The following is a 21,180-nucleotide window of genomic DNA, read 5'->3' on the forward strand; positions in this document are numbered from 1 at the left end:
TGTGAGAGAGGGAGAAAAACTTTTCTCTAACCACTTTCTCTACACCACACATAATATTATACACCTCTAGCATGCCTTCTCTCTAAACTAAAAAGCCCCAAATATTTTAATTAACGCACACACACTGGAAGAGGTGGGGAAACCTCTGGTTTGGAAGGGGTAAACTTGGCTCACCTGGTGTTTGGCAGTTTCCCCCAAACCACACAAAACCTGCCCCGCAACCGACATTGTGTTCTTTCTGAGCAGAGACTGAAAGGAGATTGTACAGAGCCCCCCAGGGAGCCGCAACTTTGGAGGTCTGATACATCAAGCCCTTCAAAGACCACTGATGCTTTGCCTCCTCTTTGGCACTGTAAAAAAGCCCTTTAAAACTGGAGCAGCCAGGTGCTATTGGACTACAACTCCCATCATCCCTGACTACTGGGTCATGGTGTCTGTGGTGGATGGGCATTGTAGTCCAATAACATCCGGAGGATATCATGTTGCCTCTCCCTAATTTAAAAGGGTGCACTCAAGGCTCAGGACACCTCCTTGTTTAATGCCAGCCTGGCATTCAAGAGCATCTGCTGGAATGTGCAAAATTATTGCATGGCCTTCTCTCCCTTCGCCCCATTTACTCCCTGGTATTTGAATTTGATTTAACCCTGGATGATGCTTTCTTCTCGGTGCTGTTTTGCAATACCTGAAAGCAACAACCAGCCCTTCCTCATCTCATGCACAGTCCGTCCCCCCTCTTCCTCGTCCCCCCCAACATACAAGGTTCTGCGTTCTCACGTGTGATAGTCTTTCACACAGTAAATATTGTTCTCCACATCTACAGTGAACGGGACGCCATCTAAACATTCATTGCAGACCACACAGCGGAAACAGCCAGGATGGTAGGACTTCCCCAAGGCCTGCAAAATCTGGAAAAGAAACAAAGACAGCCCCAAAATCAATTCTCATCCCTTTGGAGGTATATTACCTACACAATAGCTACTACAAAATGGGTTGGCATTTGAGGAAAGAGGAGCAACACAGTGGTGAAACATCTGCTTAGCATGCAGAAGATCCTAGGTTCAGTCCCTGACATTACCAGGTAGAGCTGGTGGTGTTCCCTGTCTGTCTAAGTCACTGCCAGCCAGTGTTGGCAATATTGAGTTAGACCAATGGTCTGATTCAGTATAAAGGCAGCTTGCTGTGTTGTTTCCCTGCTTTCATTGAGCTCTTCACAGTGACCCCAAGGTCTCTTTTCTAGTCAGTTACTGCAGGCTAAGACTCCATCACTTAATATGTGAAGTCTCTCCTCTCACCGCCTCCGCCAAAATCCCAACAACATGAAGGCACCTTACTCTATCTTGAAGTATTGTTGGCATTTCAGGAAGGAAAGGAAATTTCTTAAGGTGTGTATACATGTTTGGGTGGAGGGGAAGTAAAAGAGGGGAATAGAAACCACACACCCCCGCCTAATATTATTGCACATTTTAGAAGCCTCTCTTCTTACCATTTCCATTATGAGGTGTCCACAAATGAAGCACTTGTCCGCAGTTTGCTGAAAACCTGAATACTGTTCAAGAAAGAAAGGGAGGGAAAAGGAAAGATGGTTACTTGCTTCCTTCCTCTCTCTTGCTTGTTTTGTTTTACCTCCCAAAGCTCCCCACTCCAACAATAAGGTAAGACAGCCAAATCTTGAAGGGCAACTGCCAATCTGGAAACATGGATGCAAAAGAAGAAGAAGAGTTTGGATTTGATATCCCACTTTATCACTACCCTAAGGAGTCTCAAAGCGGCTAACATTCTCCTTTCCCTTCCTCCCCCACAACAAACACTCTGTGAGGTGAGTGGGGCTGAGAGACTTCAAAGAAGTGTGACTGGCCCAAGGTCACCCAGCAGATGCATGTGGAGGAGCGGAGACACGAACCCGGTTTACCAGAGAACGAGTCTACCGCTCTTAACCACTACACCACACTGGCTCTAAACACTCTAAAGCCCTCTAAACACTCATCTTCAGAGGGAGAATAATTATTCTGAGATTCTGCAAGCAGAAATTGACCCTTAATGCAGAATTATGATATTGAAAAAGCAAGTTTTTGGTACTTTTGCTTAAGGGGTTTCTTTGAAAACACACAGGAGGTAACTCCAAAGGTAGCTGATATAGCTTGGAAATGAAGAAGAGATGGGCAGCAACACTTTTACATTAATAGATTATACATAATAAATACATTGCACACACAAAAAAGGGTAGACTGACAGTAACATATAATGAACTAATAAAACTGAGCATCCTTGAGTTAAATTCAGCAGAGTAAAATGGTGGTGGTGAAACAAAAACAGTGGCTGGTCAAACTGTACCTAATAAGTGTTTATGGTTGCATCCTTGCCATGGCCGTTGTTCCAGGGCAGATTTTACAATCAGATTATCATTTGATAGATAGATAGATAGATAGATAGATAGATAGATAGATAGATAGACAGACAGACAGACAGACAGACAGACAGACAGACAGACAGAAAATAGTTGTAACTGTATTTTCTCAAAACTTTTTGAGAAAAAGGAATGAGAAATATTTTAAAAAGAGACAAACAGCCCGACAAGAAGCTTGCAGGAGATACAGAATGTTGACATTTGGCCAAGGAATTAGCTTGCTGATGTCTCTGACAACTTACAGTAAGCATCTTGGAGGAGGAAGAGGAAGAGTATCAGGTCCCTGGTATTTTTCTTGTTATTAAAAAAATCTCCCCTCCCTATGTCACTTGATAATGTTTCCAGCTAACGGAAAGAGGGTGGGATTAACCATTTTTGCTTTTGCACTCATATCCCACAATTTTACAATAGCAAGTACCAGGTATGTTGAGTGGCAGGTAGCAAAGCCTGATCCCTCTTGCCACACAGCGCAGGAAGGCCTTGAGGTGGAGAAGAAAACAGGGGCCCCTTCCCTTCCCTTGAACACTCTCCCTCTCTTTGGAAGGCTTGTCCGGCATCATCAGGCTCCTTTCCAGGCTGCCTGGAACCCCAAACAGGAGTACTTCCCATATGGGGTGAGGATATGTTTTGTTGCAATTGAAATGGTAGAGTTTAGTTGCAGAAAATGAGAGAGGCTAGTTAAAGACAAGAGATTATGTTTTCTCAGCCTCCCTCAAAATGTAAACATACATTTGTAAGCAGAGTGTGCCAGACAAGTGCTTTGAACACCAAAATGACTGACCCACCACAACCTCTGTGAAATTCCAGCCAGCTAATCTTTAAACACTTATTTGCTAGGGGATGGACTTTACCTCACCTTCCTTCAGTCCAATGTAAATATGATGCCACACGACTGCCCTCTTCTCCCATGCAAAAGGGGTGCTCCACTATTGGCACAGCACTACCCTTTCAATAATGCACTGGTCTGACTTAAGCCACCGCTTAGTTCGGCATTTGATTATTTGAACCAATTTGGGGCTATTGCAGGGATCACTTCTGTGGGGTGTGGGTGTTGAAGTGTATCCTGTAGATAAGACATGGAACACAGTACAAGGACAGGAAAAGAGGTGAACTTGTCTAGACCACGTCAAATGGCCTTGAAAGCATGATGGAGGCAGGGGTGTGAGGCCAAGCGTCTAGTCAGTGTGCATACAGAGGTGTGTGGGTGTAGGTGCTTGCATGCACACACTAACACATACAAAAATGCAGGAGGAGAATGCAAAAGAAGAGCAGCTACTTTAAAATAAGCTACAACAAGCTGGATTTCAACAAACAAATTCACTTAAAGCCCCCACAAATCTTTTAAAAATTGCAGCAAATCAAAATTGCTTTTGACCTAAAGCTGATTTTGGAACCAAGATTCTACACAGGTGTGCATGCACCTGTGTTTTTAAGGGAATAATTATCCCTTATTATCCATTTTTATTCTTTATTACTCTGTTGCTTCTCTGCACTGTATTCTGTGCCATTCTGTGCACACACTGCACCAGGCTAAACATGCCCAACTCCCTCAACTATTCCTGAAACCAAGACTTATGAGGAATGGCTGAGGGAGTTGGATATGTTCAGCCTAGAAAAGAGGAATCTGAGAGGAGATATTCCAGCCATCTTCAAATATCTAAAGGGCTGTCACATGGAAGATCAAGCAAGGTTGTTTTCTCCTGCTCTGGAGGCTAGAACCCAAACCAATGACAAGAAAGGAGATTCTGAATAAACATCAGGAAGAACTTTATGACAATAAGAGCTATTCAACAGTGAAGCAGACTCTATTGGGAGGTGGTTGACTCTCCTTCCTTGGAGGTTTTTAAGCAAAGGCTGGATGACCATCTGTCATGGATGCTTTAGCTGAGATTCCTGCATTACAGGGGGCTGGATTCTACAATTCCATGAAGTAATCCCAAATTATGTTATCAAAAGTAAATTAAGCAAGTAGTTTTGAATGCCTACTTGCTTATTCTAGATACATAACTGTGGCTGTAACTCTTATATATGTGGCCTTGTTATGGAGAATGGATTTAAAAACAAAGACAGATCTAGACCAGATCCATAGCTGTCAAGTGTCCCTTATTTGAAGGGACAGTCCCTTATTCCAGGGCCATGTCCCGCTGCTGTCCCTTATTGATGGATGTCCCTTAAATGTCCCTTAAATGATGTCCCTTAAATTTCAAAGGAAGCAGCTCCTCTCCCTCCCTCCCTGCCGGCCAGGGAGGAGGGAGGCTCCAACTGTGTTGCTTGGCTGTGTTGCTCACCCAATAAGAAGTCTAAGAACGACTGGGGGGTGGAGCTTGCATGCCTTGTGTGTGGCTAGTTAATGCAAGCTGAGGACTTTTTTGAATGCTGGACGCCATTTTGTTGCACGTGCTGCTGCAAACTTTGCAGTGCAAAGCCAGGCCAGGGAGCCATCTTAAGTTGAGGCTGCATAGGCCTTGTGGTGCATGTGATTCAGATTCTATTCAGTTGAACCTCTGGTTACAAAGTTGGTTGGACAGTGTTCTCAGAGCTACCAGCATGGGTTTGACCAGACTGCAGGAAGACTGGAGTGCCTGGAACAGGTGAGGCTGCAGGTCCCTTATTTTGGCTGCTCGTCCCTTATTTTCAAGGCTGCTGGTCCCTTATTTTCAAATCTGTAAGTTGACAGCTAGTCAACTGTAGTCTTTAGCATGTAGTCTTACATGCTAAAATGGATGTAGTCTTCTTCCTACCAAGGAACTTAGGAGTGTTTGGCCTCATGACATCTTTGCAAGTTAGCCAGGGAAGCTGTTCTTTTTGAAAAGTGTGCCAGAATTCAAGACTGCAGTGCGCAGGGATTTAACTCAAATCCAATATCCGGGGGTGGGGAGAGCATGCTTGGCAGCTGTGGGGTGCCTATCGGCAGGTGAGGCCCAACAAACTTTTCCATAGCCCAGCATGAACTGAGTAACCAGGGTGCTCTGGGGGCCCTCAGCAGATGAGTCTATTGAAAAGGTTTCCCTGAAAAATTGAAAGCAATAATGCACAACTGTCCTACACTTTTAAGGAATCATCAAGATCTTCTCTGCTGTCTTCCCTTCTTGTTTTGCTCTCCTCCTTTTTATCCCACCAGGAAAATGAAGCACTAGCCTCCAGAAGGCATGGGCTTCTGGCTATAGCGGTGACCATCTGGCCAGCATGTTTCATGAGGCCATGACCTCAGGGCTGAAGAGGAACAGGTGGGAAGGGCAGACGGCAAAGGATTATGAATGGTGTAAGCCTAGCTAATTCTCCAAGCCTGTCACTGTGAATTTAACTGAACCATCTGGCTGTCATTTGATAAGAAAGGCAAAGGACCATTTATTGATTAATAGAGGACAGAACTCCTGAAGAATCAAATGGCCTTGGAGGCAGGTTGAAATCATTTATGGTCCCTGGATGGCCATAAATTATGCTATTTAGTGGAGAAAAGAGGGAAGCTGATACAAAATCTATTTTCTATGTGACTAAACCAATTGCATTAAGCCCATATTTTGTGTTTAATGGAATAATTGAGTTTGTAAAAGGAGGGGGAAGGGGGGGAAGTTGTTTGTAAGAGATGACTTAAGAAAATAGCCATAAATTCAACAACTGTTTTGGGATTTTCTGTCGTGTTCTGGATTGAACACCCATCTCCCTGCTGTGTACCCATTTGGTGGCTCAGCTGTCAGAGCTGACTGGAAGGACACCTCCAATCAAACAAACTCTGAATAGCCTATCATGGGGGGGGTGCCTTTGGATCGGTGTGTTAGGCTGTAAGCCACTCAGGCAACAATGTTACTAAGCAACATTATACAAATCTGATGGATGGATGGATGGATGGATGGATGGATTTCCTATCACTGTTTTGAAATTTAGCCTTGAATATATACGTACTAATTTTGAACACACTGTATTTTAAACAGACTAAAAAGAATCTGATAGAGTTTATACGTGAAATGAACACAGGGCATCTAATCGTCTAATATTAAAACAGACTCAATATAAAATACACAGAAGACATACTCCTTCCCTCTACATTTTGTGAATGAATTGTTTATGGGTGTTTTGTTTTGTTTTTTTAAATTGAATTATTCATCTATTAAATGTTGCTTCAAAGGGGAGAACACAATCTCTTCTTTTTCTTTTTCTTTCTGTAAAGCATACATAGGAAAATTTGTGATTAGTGATGCATCCTTATGTATTGTTGTATATTGTATATTGGAGTGGGTTGTTGTGTAAGTTAATGTTGATTGTTGAATAAAGTTTATTTTAAAAGCAAAACAAAGGAGAGAACACAATCATGGATTTTCATACATTTAGTAAAGAACAGAAAAGGCAGAGGCTAGAAAGAGAAGTATCTTAACCTCAGGATTTCCTCTGAGAAAATGCTCTAGAACACCCTTTCAGTTCATTATCATGCAACCTTTGTACCTCCTTGCCTAGGGTTCTAGATCAGCCCCCACCCCAACCAGGTGCCCTGTAGATATTCTGAACTGCAACTCCCTAGGCCAGAACTACCAATTTGGACTACAACTGCCTACAGCTCCAGCTGGAATAGCTGTGATGCTGGAGTTGATGGGAGGGGTAGTTCAAAAGAGCTGGAGGGCACCAGGCTGGGGAAGATGATCTAGACCAGGGGTCAGCAAACTTTTTCAGCAGGGGGCCGGTCCACTGTCCCTCAGACCTTGTGGGGGGCTGGACTATATTTGGACGACGACGAATTCCTATGCCCCACAAATAACCCAGAGATGCATTTTAAATAAAAGCACACATTCTACTCATGTAAAAACACGCAGATTCCCAGAACATCCGCAGTCCGGATTTAGAAGGCGATTGGGCCAGATCCGGTCCCCGGGCCTTTGTTTGCCTACCCATGATCTAGAGACCTAAGCCTAAAATGCTCTCCCTCGCTCTCTTTGTGTGATGGCTTGTATAAACCCCTCAACCCCAAACATATCCCACATCTAAGAATTGTGAAGTGAAATTTAGAGTGCAAGCAATAAACCCTTCTGAGGCTCCTGATGCAGCATAACCACTATTTATTTGAATGGCTTTGTCAGCATTTAAAAGACCTTTGACAAAACCCATAATGACACCACCACACACCTAGCCTAGGATAATGATTCAGATAATGCAGGCTTGCACATGCAAAGTGCTTTCCAATTCAGAACTTCTCACAAGAAAACCCCATGACTGTCTCACTGTTGAGCAGAAATCTCCAATGAGACTTTGCTCCAAAGAATACAGAGAGGCAGCGTCCCCTCAGTCAGCTTACATTTATCAGCATTTCACCCTGTGTTTGGACCTCAATTTTATAAAGGACTGTTTGGTCCAATGTGCAAAAAGCTCTGCTAAAATAATCACAGCTTTGAGTATAAATACCTTCATCATAAAGAGAAACAACTCCCATCTTTTTCAGGCCAGTCTACCTTTTCCATCATGTGTTTTCTGCATTCTTACAACCAGTGCCCTCCATCATTACTTTTTCCCACTTGGACTTTTTGTTTTGTTTTTGCAGTACAGAAAAAAAATATATTATGCTGATCTAACACTGCACAAGTCATCGGCAAGCTCCTCTGTGACTGGAAATTCCCCCTTTATGCTTTTTTAAAAAACTCTTTGATAGGCAGACCTCCCAGTTTTGCCCAGAGGCTAAAGGAACTGAAAATCTAAAAACTGACTACATGGTTGGCTGCTCTCCTGTTATCTACTCCAGCCACAGGGTGCCTCCCCATCTGATCTCTTGCAGTTTCATTTCTTTTGCTTTTCTTTTTGCAGATGAGCTCACTTCTCTTTCTCCTTAGCACTGTTTTACACCCTATGAGGCATTCTTGTTAAATGGGACATAGCAATGTAAAAATAAAATAAAAATTAAGTAGTGCCAAAGAAGGGGAAAGAATACGTAGAATCTTATGAGTTGGAAGGGATCCCAAGGGTCATCTAGTCCAACCCCAATGCAATGCAGGAATCTCAGCTAAAGCATTCATGACAGATGGCCATCCAACCTCTGTTAGAAACCTCCAAGGAAGGAGAGTCTACCACCTCTTGTGGGAGTCTGTTCCACTGCCAAACAGCTCTTACTGTCAGAAAGTTTTTCCAAATGTTGAGTTGGAATCTCTTTTCTTGCGGCTTAAAGTTCAAGTCCTACCCTCCAGAGCAGGAGAAAATAAGCATGCTCCCTCCTCCATGTGACAGCCCATAAGTTATTTGAAGATGGCTATCATATCTCCTCCCAGTCTCACCTCTTCCAAGCTAAACATACCCAGCTCCTTCAAGAGCTCCTCAGAAGGCTTAGTTTCCAGGCCCTTGATCATCTTGGTTGCCCTCCTCTGCACACATTCCAGCTTGTCAACATCCTACTTAAACTATGGTGCCCAGAACTGGACATAGTATTCCAGGTGTGGTCTGACCAAGGTAGAAGAGAGTGCTACTATTACTTCCCTTGATCTGGACACTAAGCTTCTGTTGATGCAGCCTAGAATAGCATTAGCTTTTTTTGCTGCTGCATCACACTGTTGACTCATGTTAAGCTTGTGGCCCATCAAGACCCCTAGATCCTTTTCACATGTACTGCTAGTAAGCCAGGTGTCCCCCATGCTAATTTGTGCATCTGGTTCTTCCTGCCTAAGTGCAGAACCTTACATTTGTCCCTATTGAAATTCATCTTGTTAGCTTGCACCCAGTTCTTCAATCTGTTAACGGTCATTTTGAATTCTGATTCTGTCTTCTGTGGCATTAGCTACCCTCCCAGTCTGGTGTCATCTGTAAATGTGATAAGCATCCCATCAATTCCTTCACCCAAGTCATTTATAAAGACGTTAAACAACAACGGGCCCAGGACAGAATCCTGCAGCACCCCACTTGTCACTTTTTTCCAGGATGATGAGGAACCATTAATGAGTTCTCTTTGGGTTCCGTCAATCAACCAGCTACAAATCCACTTGACATTTACCTCGTTCAACCCACATTTTACCAGCATCCTTGTGAGAATATCATGGGGGACTTTGTCAAAAGCCTTACTGAAATCAAGATTCACTATGTCCACAGCATTTCCCTGAACCACCAAGTTTGTAATTCCATCAAAAAAAGAAACCAGATTGGTCTGGAATGACTTATTTTTGAGAAACCTATGCTGGGTTTTAGTAATCACAGCATCATTTGCTAAATCCTCACAGACCGACAGTTGAATTATCTGTTCTAGATCCTTCCCTGGTATCAATGTCAAGCTCACTGGTCGGTAGCTACCTGGGTCTTCCTTTCCCCCCTTTTTGAAGATGGGGACAGCATTTGCATGCCTCCAGTATGTAAGGACCTCACCTGTTCTCTAAGAATTCTCAAAGATAATAGGCAAAGGCTCTGAAATTACATCCACAAGCTCCTTTAGTACCCTTGGATGCAGCTCATCAGGCCCTGGAGATTTGAATCCATTTAAAGTAGCTAGGTGTTCCCTTACTACCTCTTTTCCTATCTTGGGCTGCAGCTCCCTCCTTAAATCATTTATTCTGTTATCACCAGGTTGGACAGGCTTTCTCAAACTTGGCCCTCCAGATGTTTTGAGACTACAATTCCCATCATCCCTGACCACTGGTCCTGCTAGCTAGGGATCATGGGAGTAGTAGGCCAAAAACATCTGGAGGGCTGAGTTTGAGGATGCCTGAGATTGGGCATCGCTTTCCTTTTGGGTGAAGACAGAGGCAAAGAAGGTGTTGAGTAGTTCCGCCTTTTCTCTGTCACCCAATAGCATTTAACATAATGTTGAATTATGTATATCTGTGGCCAACAGGCAAAGTTGGACCTGATCTGTGCACTGTATATTCAGAAAGCCGCAACCTCAACAAGCATGTTTTTTCCTGCATCCACTAGAACTTTAAAAGGAATGTTGACGTATGTAAGGATGAAGAGTAGAGGTTTTTGCATGAGTTTGTGTTTTGTATTGTTTTAAATGCATCAGCTACTTTTCTGGATTTTAATTGCTTTTGATATATTTATTGTCTTGAAACAATTGATTAATGATGATGATGTTAAGAGGGGTGTGGCTGCTATTTGCCTGTAGCTCCTTACCATAACTCCTAATATAACTATAAGAGAATTGACATCACACGGAGGAGCCAGGAAAGTAGTGAATGGCTGGTGTGGAATTTAGCTATAGGTGTGCTTGCGATGAAGACTGACACTGAGCTGGATGGATGGCATGAATTGTTCAGTTGCTTATGAAGCTAAGTGTTTTGCAGTCCGACTTCTGTGAGGGAAGGGAAAGTTGCCAGTTTGACTGCGGCTAAAACCTCACACAAGGGCAGGCTAAGACCAGGAATTGCTCCCATGATGTAGAGATGCCAAGACGTAGCAGGCCCCTGAGACAAGGGGGCAGGCCTGTGGGGTGGGGGTGGGGTGAGAATCCAAATACACTTGCCCAGAGCCTCAGAAAGCTAAGATGGCTGGGAGAAGGTGGCCCAAAGGGGCCAGCTGCTTTTTTGTTTTGAAAGACTTCCACCCCAGGCCTCAGACAAGCTCTGCACGGGCCTGCAAGGAGGACACAGAGCAAGGAGTGGATTTGTGTTGAGGAAAAGGGCAGGAGGCCAAAGGGTACTTAGGCAAGAAGCGGCATAAGAAAGAGTAGGCTCTAAAGAAACCACACAGCACTTAAGGTTTAAAAAGGGCTGTTTCTTGTGGAGGTTGGGAGAAAGAGACAGGTGTGCTATGGAGGCTCATCCAAAACAGGATGATGCAAGGAAGAAGTGGCTAAGTTTAGATTTGAGCCTTTTATTTAGGGGGGGGGGGCTGTCTATTCTCTGGTCCATTTCAAAAAAGTTGTCTGGTGGTCAGGTGTGTATTTTGTCATCAAATGACAGCTCTATGAAAAAGTGGACAATGTGGGCTGCACAGCCACCAAGCACACTGAATCCGGCACAGCTGGGATGTGACTTACAAAAAGCCAAAGAGGTATGTTAGCATACTTCTTCCAAGAGCTGGAGTGGACACTGCTTGTTGAATTTTGCTGCACTTCTTATCCTTCCTGGACAGGGATATATTTACTTTATTTATTATTGCACCCGTATCCCATCTTTTCTCCAAAGATCTCTAGGCAGCAAACACACTTCTCCCTCTCTCCATTTTATCCTCACAACAACAACCCTGTGAGGCAGTTAGGTTAAGAGACAGTGGCTGGCCCAAAGTGACCTTCACAGTGGGCTTCACAGCTGGAGGGGAATTTGAACCCTGGTTTCCCAGGTCCTACTCATGAGCTACTTAACACTACCTGAAGCCATGCCAAAAAAACATTATTTCATTTTTGAGACTTCAACCAATGTGGCCCCAGGTATTTACTGACTCTTCTCTAGAACCCTGAAGAAAACTGTTAAGAAAGCTGCTTAAAAACAAAGTACTGTAATATATGAGACTCCGAGGATACCAAAGCATACTACAGAACAATCTACATAGTAACAGAGAACTCAATTCACCAAATGCTGATCCACAGGCAGCCAAAATATACAGAAGAAGGAATGTATCAATAGGCTTTGGGGAACTCCTATGTTGCCAGACATACAACTTTAGGAGAGGGAAAAAACAATGGGACACCCACCATTGGGTGGGGGAATGGGAGTGGCCTGGAAAGGGACGCGGCTGGCACCCTGAAGTCCACGCTGCAACATTCTATTGCAGGTCCCACTTGTGATGGACCAATGGCAAGAGAGTTTATTGAAGCTCCAATTCTGCAGATATTTCCAATCTCACAGCTTCCAAGTCGAACTTATAATTGGGTGACTACATCTCTCAGACTGTATTGATAACTTAAAATGCAAATGAGATGCAGCTTTTATTCCTAGCATCATGAAAGCCTGGTAATGAACTCTAGTCCTCCAGCTCCTGCCATGGACCTCACTGCCAGACGCTCTGTCTGCTTCAGTACAGTGTGGAAAACATCTCCTCAATCTTTTGCCAGTATCAACAGTGAGTTATTTGGCTTTTCTTTAACCTGGTATTTAAAGGCAAGTGGGTGGAGAGCACCCAAGTTGTTCCTGATTAAAAATAGCAAGCCATATTTCCTTTGCCTCTAATTACGCTGCAATTTATCGACAAAATGGAGGAAGAATGTCTAGTTGGGATTATTTATGAGAGCAGAAGGCAGATGGGATTCTTTTCCCTCTCTAATGAAAGAATAGTTCCCTTGCTGAATGCCAGGCCTGGTCCAACTGCCTAAGCAGCCACAACAGGCAATAGCAGCCACGTTCATATGTAACACTAAGCTAATGAAACATTCAACGAAACAGCAGTTTCTTTTAGCAAAGCATGGCTTGTTTTCCATTGGCTTGTTCTTCACTGCCCACCTGATATCTCAAACACCTTTGCAGCACCCTAATACAGCCATCACCCGTTCCCATCCCAAAGCTGGAAGCAGGATGAGGGCGACATGCAGTCAGTCATAGACTGTTTGCAGACGCCAAAGCCAAGAATCAAGACAAACAATCTTTGTGCTCCAAGTTATCTGTTTGTTTCTGCATTAATAATCCACCAGAAGGCCAAGAGTTACAAGGGACACAAGCACAATTCAGTCCAAAAGAGCAGCAGCAATAATTATAAACACAAAATCCATTAATGGTTGTACAACACACATCTCCTAAAAGGTGATTTACCATGCAGTTGATTCAGCCCATGTTCTGTGACAGGAGAAAGATAATATTCACTAATCATGTGGTCTACAAAGAGAATAGGGGTGGTGCTGGAGGGTGGCGAGGCTAGGCATTTCCCACTTGGGGGGCCGACTGCTCTCCCATTCCCACTTTGCAAAATAGTATTCAAGAAGATGAGGTGCAGCCTTGCACTGACGGTATAGTGCCCGAGGCCCCCCAAAATGCAGAAACCCAGAATGAAACGGAGGGAGAAGACATTCCAAGGGAGAGGTTGTTGGACTAGCCCAAGGTCAGGATGGCAGATGTGGGGATGTTGCATCATCGCTGAGAGCAGCCTACTCGCCAGATTCTGGAATTCTTGTCATTATTGTTTGCTTTTCTGTATACACCATAATTGCTGCTTAAATAAAACGGTTACTCATCTGTCAATCTGCAAATTTTCCTTTGCTTGTGCTAAGCTCCCCACCGTTGGGGCTCCAAGTGATGACAGACAAACGGAAGTTTCACAGGCCTCCCCTTTTGTTATGACTGGCACCCACCCTCCTAACCACAGATGTCTGAGCTGAGGGCTGCCATATTTTGTCATTTCCCTCCCCTGCTCCCCCACTGCCAAAAAAGACACAGAAAGCCCTAAAATCTTACTTACTAGGAAGTCTTCTTCACAGTAGACTTTTCCATTGACGTTGTAGAAGGCTTTCCCTCGTAATCTTCTTCCTGTTAAAAAGATTGCACAGTCAGAGCCATAATACCCCCAACTTAGAAGTTGTTAAAAAAAAGGAACAGAAACGGAGATGAGTGACAATTTTATGGATGACATTCTCTAGAGTATCTTAGGAAGAAAGCCCCAATTAAGTGCAACTGCAGAGATAATTTACTCAACGTCGTTGCTTCAGTGGTACCCATGGGGCACTTCCATTTATCTAGGGCAGGGCTCCCCAAGCTTTTAGGGCCCAGGAGCACATTTTGACACCGAAGAAACTTTTGTGAGCACAACAAAGTACCCATTTCACAGAAAAGAAATGGGAAATGCTCAGACTTCCCACCACCACCACCAAAGAAAAAGAAAAACCAGGCAAAACCATTCATATACATATTACAAGTAAAACACGGGGGGTAGCAGCCCCCCCCAAACAACATTTCCAATCTAACATGCAAAACACTCACTCAATTTTAGAAATAATAATTGGGATGCAGCAGGGGCCCTTGGCAGGTAACAAGCTCTTGAGGGCATTGGGATGACCATGGGGGTCACATTAGGAACCACAGATCTAGGAAATGATGAAGTCCATTTATTTGGGTTTAAATCACTGCTTATTTGGGTATTAATGCATTAGTGAATGAGCCTGTTCACTCACCCCCTTATTGCAAAGTCACACAGAGATATCGCTCAGTGTGAACACATCCTTGAAAGATATTGGTGTTATTAGTAGTGATGATGTGGGGCTTCTGCATTTTCCCACAGAAATGTTTTGCATTTCTCAAAAAAATGTGTTGTTTTGCAAAACTACTTAAGAGCATAATTAATACAATCCCAGCCAAACTCTGCTTTTTTCAAAGATTTAAAACAAGACACTTTCAAAATGACTGCCCCAACAAAGGGTTGTTAAATATTTTGCACACTTGAAAAATTCCAGATGAATACAACTGTGATATCAAAATATGCAGAAAGGGTCAACACACAGGGGACCTTGGTCTCCATCTATGCTTTCTTTTCATCTTTCTCAGGTATTCGGAGAGACACTTCAGTAATCTGCAACAGCTACTGATCAATACAACATAACACAAAGGTAAGATCTTCCAAGGACACTTCTGTTCACATGCCTCGGAGAGAGGCTTGTTCTTTTATTAGTTGTTTTGTAAATTTTTGTTGCTGGATTAAAAAAATAATAATCTCAAGACAAACAACAGAAGCAGTGGATGTGTAAACTAAAACCCAAAATACACGTAATCTAAAACATTATAATCTATGCAACTGCTCCTGAGCCTGAACTTTAGAAAGACACAGAAAAGCTTCTGGGCCTGCAACTGCCCCCTTTCTCCAACACCCACCACAAGCAAGGGAGGCAGGAAAGGAGGGCTTTCCCCTCCCCTTTCTTGAGATGACACAGAAGCCCTAATTTTGCATCCAAGTGCAACAGCTTCCAAAAGCCTTTTGTTGTCATCTTGTACTCTGCAATCCTCTGCCAACTATCACAGAAGCCGCTGGAATTTGGGCTACATCAAAGACTATTTTCAGGGGCAGGGGGGAGAAGGGAGATGGAAGGGCTGGCTTTGGCATCCCTCTCACTCACTTAAAAATGGCTCCTTTTCCCAGGCTCTGCCATGCCCTTCAGCACGAACAGCTTGTACTAGCTTGTTCAGAATCTACACCCAGATGGAGGCCAGCAGCGAGCAAGAGCTAACCTGCAAGTCAATGGTAAAAGAAAGAAAGAAATTTTGGGGTAGGATGGGGGAGTAACCTGTTTTGTTTTGTTCTTTTTAATGCACAAAGGTGACATGCTTGCATCAGGCATTAATTAACTTGGAAGAACCACGGACACCCCAGGTTTCACAATCAAGAGATAATTCAGACATTTGTCAGATGCATGGGCTTTGACACAGGAAGTAAATTAAACTTCTGATGAGAAGTCTCAGTGTTTGCATCCTCTCCCACCGTTGACATTAGGGTTGAAACAGCTCCTTGGAGCCAGGGACCCATCATTGTACACTTATGCCAGCCTTCCCCAACCTGATGCCCTCCAGATGTTTTGGACTACAACTGCCTAGCTAGGGGTGGTTGCCAGGAGCCCCATGGAGACATCCTGGTGGGATTGGTCAGAAGGGGAGGAAGAATGGGGCAAGGATGTAGAAGGAGATTCTCCCTTCTTTCTACAGCTTCAATTTACTGAAACTCATGCTCATACATTCTGGATGAAAAAAAGAACAACCCAGTCAGAATCTCTGAATGAACATTCTCCCTTGATGAGAAAGTGAAGGAAGTGGAATCAACCCAGCCCTTGCCAACCTGCCACCGTCCAGATGTTCCAAAACATCTGGAGGGCACCAGGTTGGCAAATTCTGTCTCAGTCAATCCTTTTGCCTAAAAGGAATTCATGCAGTTGACTAAAATTAAGGCATCTAATAAACAAGACAGAACAGGTATTTCTGCCAGTGGATTTTTACTTTAAAACTTTAGGAATTGAAGCTGAAGACACCTATTCCATTCACTGTACAGTTGGCTACATGCTGGCAATAAAAAGAATTTTAATCCATAACAGAACATGGAAAGAGGGGAGGCAGAGTTTGCTGCTCACTCTCCTGATGCAAAATAGGTATTTGCTGGTGTCCATGATTAAGGGGTCTGGAAATCTCCAAGGCAATATCAGTATAATGGAGCAGGAAGTATGCAGTCTTTTAAGGAAACTGGCAGGTTCTTTATGCTCTCAGCCTAGAAAGCAAGTTTCTAACCCACATGGGATTTAGAGAAAAATCTGAGAATGTAAGTTGTTGTTTTTTTGCTGATAAAAAACCATGCACAACTGAAAACAGAGAATTTTTGTGGTCTGGCTTTCTAAATACATGCCCTGGGTTCCTAGACCATCCTGCCCTGATTCCATTCCCCTCACTTTTCCATAACCTTCAATACTTTTCTGAGTGTCTTCCAGGAAATCCCCACTAAACTCCTACACCTGGGGGGAAAAGTAAAATGGCCCTCCATAGAAGGCTGCTAGAGCAATTCATCTGCAAATTGCACGAAGCACACATATATGAAGTACGTTAATGCAGATTTTCTCAATTTGCATGAGACGCCCTAGATGGTAGGATGGTGGGTACTTCGTACTGTCCTAAAGCCTCCAGGTGTCAAATTCAGTTTTAGAAGTTCAAATTCAGAAGTTTAGAAGTTCAGCAATACTTGAAGTAGCCCTGGAAACAAGTCCACAAAAGAGTCCACAAGAGTCTTATCATAGGTGAGCAAGTATTTATAAGTGTATCTTCAAAGATCTCAAAACAATTCCTTGTCACAATACACTGCCTGCCGGTATCAGAGCCTAAATCTGTCAGGAATTCTGTGAAAGTGGTAATTTTCACCAGGAATTTCTACAACTGCAGAATTGCCTCTTTATAAGGCAGATGCCACAAACCTGCAGCAGTCTCCTGGCAAGGGATATAGTGTCACAACATGAAATACATTTTCCCTTACTCTTTGCAGCAGGATTTTCTTGGGACCTTCACCTCAGGAGTATTTCCCTAACACAAGGCTTCCTTCCTTCCTCCTCTTGTGGTTTTACCTGGATAGAACCCTCTGGCACAGCAACCTGGTTGGACTAGTTTTCAGAAATGCCCAGGATGTGGCTCTCCATTTCACACCTGCCCATGCACTTGGAGAACAATAGCTCATTTTGCAATGCCAGGCTGCAAAATTCCATTCAAGACTGGCACAGGCAAAGAGGGATCCTTATAGGACTATTAAGAAGTGCTTTAAAAATGCATTCAGTGTGCTGTTAAATCATTAGTTGCTCATCACATACAACAGCTTATTAAGAGGCAAAAATGTGTAATTATCAGGCATGGGACTAAGGTTATAGCTGCCCCGTTGGGGGCTCAAGAGTTTATCAACTGAAAGGTTAGAAGCATTGACTCAAGATCTACCCAGACTCAAGATCTACCCACTCTGGAAGAATGGCAGATGAAGTTGATTGACTGTATGGGACTGGCAGAAATGACCGGCAGAATCCGCGACCAGGGAGAAAAGTCAGCAGAAGAAGATTGGAAGAAATTTAAGGACTATTTACAGAAATATTACAAAATTAATGAACTTTGAAAAGATGTTGGTTTGAACTTTTGTGGTCTCTAGCTGTTATGATAAAGATAATGGGGACTAAAATTGTTTAAGTTATTAAATTAAAAAAAAAAGTTGAACGGAAAATAAGGCTTATTTTAAAAGGAATGTTAAGAGATTAGGATTTGCTGAATTAACAGGTTGAACTAGAGAACAAGAAGGGGAGGTATGAGGAAGTCAAAGAAATATGTTATTGAAAGATTGCTATTGAAATTGATTTGTTTTTAATAATTTTCTTTTTCTTTTTCTTTTTGTGTTTATATAAAATTGGAAAATCTAATAAATATTTATATATAAAAATAGAAGCATTCATCAGTTGTTGAACAACCGAGGGACCCACATTACAAATCACATCTGCAGCAACAAAGCAGTCCCACTCTCCTTTCACCAAGATGCAGTGCAGTAGTAAATGCAAAAGCATCTGAAGGGCTCCAGCTTTAGGATGACTTAGGGTACCCCTACTGTGGTATAGTGGTTAAAGTGTCAAACTAGGACCTGGGAGCCCAAGGTTAAATCCCAACTCAGCTATGAATCTCACTGGTAGTCTGGTAGCAACACCTCAACACCTTCCACATGCATCAGGAGGATTTTGGGAATCACATGGCAGGGCAGAATTTCCAAAAAAGATATGCTCTCCCAAGCCCACATTCCCAACATGTTCACACTCTTTTGTTTCAGCGACGTCTACACTGGCTTGGTAATATTCACAGAATGGAAGATGGCAGGATCCCCAAGGAAATGCTCCACAGGGACCACCAGGCCCATTGGTAGAACAACTCTGTGATTCAAAGATGCCTGCAAACATGACATGAAGGCTGGCAATATCAACACCGCCATGTGAGAATCCCTTGCAGACAACCGCAGGGCTTGAAAACAAATAGTCAACTGTGTAGCAGTGAGCAGTTATAGAGGAATGACTACTGGGAGGAACACAGATGGAAGAACTTCCATGGTGCATCTGCAGCAGCACAACCGGTCACCTTCATTTGCCCCAGCTGCAACAAAACATGTCTCTCCCACATCAGTCTCTACAGGCACAGCAACCTTTGACTTCATCTCCAAAGGTGTAATCCTCCATTGTCTCCCGAGACAGATGGATGCCAACCAAGAATTTTAGTATCTGCTGACTCTTTCTCTCCTCCTCCCAACTTTCTACATCCGAACATGAAAGTAGTGGGAGGAGGGAATCAAACTCCATTCTCCTTCCAAAGTAAGTGTATTTGCTTTCAATCCCATGAATTTTAAGGGTGTCTGAGTAAGCCTTTTAGGATGCAGACAGAATTCAAAGTATTTCAGTAATGGTTCATATAGGGAGGATATTCCCAGCATTCCTTACTCCTTTAACCTCAAGAATAACATTTTTTGAGTGTGGGAAAGAAAAGTAAGAGGATTCTCGTGTTGCCTCTGGTCCTCCAGGGTGAGCCCAGACAGGAAACTGCGGCCCTAACAGGCTTCACAAGATGACTAAGGAAATTCCATGCCCTACACAAAGAATCAAACCAACTTCACTCCACATTTGAGACTTCTGTAGGGAACCTTTCAAGCATCTCTCCAGATCTGGAAGCCTGAGGAGACCTCCTTTGGGTGGCTTCACAGGGCAGGAAGATAAATCAGGAGTTGCTACTCTCTAGCATATTTACACAACCACCACATGTTGATCAGGGTTCCCTCTACCTCGTGGCACTTCCAGCATAAATTAGACCTTTTTTAAAATAAATTTTCACTAATTTGCTGGGTGTCAAGTACCACCAGTACATCATCTTTTGTAGGTTTTCCTTAATAAGATAACAGGCAGAGAAATTCATGGTTCCCCCCCCCCCATAATTTTTCCAATGAGGACAATTCTATGTTGTAACCAATATCTATGGCCCATTTTGTCATTGTCACCTTTACCATCTCATCTTTGGTCTCTCACTCCAGTAGCAGTTTATAAATTTTCAAGATTAATTTATCACCCTTTCCTATTGCAATTTTTTCAAATTCTGAACTCATTTCCGCAAATACCTTTTTTTCTTATTGTCTCTTTTATATAACTCGTTCACCTGAAAGTACTGAAATCAATCTATAGTATGATCCAAAATCTCTTCTCTCTCCTCCTTCTCTAAACTCTATAAGGTGGCCCACTTCTCATCCATGTTCAACCTTGTCACTCAGACCACCTCAGTTGGTGATATCCATCTTGGGGGTTTTCTCTCTAAAAGATCTTTGTGTCTCTGCCAAACCATGTATATACTTCACATATGACATGGTTTTGGAAACCTTTGGGCACCCTTGATTTGTCATAATGCAGATATACATGCCATCCAAAGCATAGATCAAAACGTTCTAAGTCTAAAATGTTGGTATCTCTTCTTTCATCCATTCTTTCCATTCTTTCATCCAGTAGATGCACGCTGCCTCATAATAAAGTCGGAGGTCTGGAAGGGCAAAACTCCCTCTTTCTCTTATGTCTGTCAGATTTTTATACTTAATTCGGGGGTTTGTTTGTTTGTTTGTTTAAAAAACTGTTAGCCCTGGCTTAGGTTGTGGTTAGAGAACTGGGGTTTCACTGCAGGAAGCAAAATACCTCTGGCCATCACTGTGTATCATTACAGCCCATAAGGATTAGAAACTTGCTTATTACAATGAAAGCAGAGATTCTCCAGAAGCTGAATTCTGCACCTATAATTACATTGTATTGCTGGGCTCCTGCGGAATGGCAGCACACACAATGCCCTGTTGAGATGCCTTGCCTACAGCACCTCATGTGAGCTGAGCAGATTCTTAGAACAGATGGAAGTGGCAGTTCAAAACATCTGAAGCAGAGTTTACCTCGCCTGGGCCAGTTCACTCCAGCAGAGATCTCTCCGTGGGCTGGATTGCGCATGCACCCATGATTTCCGGCATCTGCGCCTGCACAGACGCAATTTCCGGCGCTGTGGAAGCGAGTCCCCACACCGCACTGGTTTGGCGCAGCGTGTGGGAACTTGTTGACCGGGTGGCTCAGTTCGGGGGTGGCTCGTGGGCCAGTTAAACGACCCCCATGGGCCTTAGGATGCCTACCCCTGATCTGAAGGGAAACAGGTTGGCAGAGGCTGTTCTAGAATATGCAGGGATTCCAGGGAAAGGTGAAAAAGCTCCAAAAGGTAAGGAAGTTTGAAAGCTAAGCTCTAGCTGAAGGAACCAGTCAACAGGGAGGTCTGCCCTACAACCAAGATATCTACAGGAAGCAAGTCTCCTTGTACATATTCAACTCCCCACCCCCACCAGCCCTTAAAAAAACAAACAAAAAACCTTCCCAGTACCAGAAACAAAGGTTGAGAGAGAATTAATTCTGTGCC

At 43.4% G+C, this 21,180-nt stretch overlaps 1 protein-coding gene and 1 long non-coding RNA gene across 3 annotated transcripts in view; one reads left to right on the forward strand and one right to left on the reverse strand.

The window, feature by feature from the left end:
• WTIP (WT1 interacting protein) overlaps positions 1 to 21,180 on the reverse strand; it is a 58,570-nt gene that overhangs the window by 7,526 nt on the left and 29,864 nt on the right. Inside the window, exons 3-5 of one of the 2 annotated variants that reach the window (XR_014551054.1) lie at positions 13,684 to 13,755; positions 1,484 to 1,546; positions 775 to 905 (exon numbers count right to left, since the gene is read on the reverse strand). Coding sequence is in view for 1 of the 2 variants with exons in the window: in XM_083625217.1 (XP_083481343.1) it covers positions 775 to 905; positions 1,484 to 1,546; positions 13,688 to 13,755 (262 nt within the window). In the remaining variant the exon portion in view is untranslated. The remainder of the gene's footprint in view (positions 1 to 774; positions 906 to 1,483; positions 1,547 to 13,683; positions 13,756 to 21,180) is intronic. The other variant, XM_083625217.1, reaches the window with a different exon arrangement.
• On the forward strand, positions 14,762 to 18,724 carry LOC310767902. Its single transcript, XR_014551113.1, has 3 exons — positions 14,762 to 14,828; positions 15,356 to 15,457; positions 18,539 to 18,724. It is a non-coding gene; the product is annotated as an uncharacterized lncRNA (long non-coding RNA).

This window comes from Podarcis filfolensis (assembly GCF_964270895.1).
Source record: "Podarcis filfolensis genome assembly, chromosome: 8".
Taxonomy (NCBI): Eukaryota; Metazoa; Chordata; class Lepidosauria; order Squamata; family Lacertidae; genus Podarcis; species Podarcis filfolensis.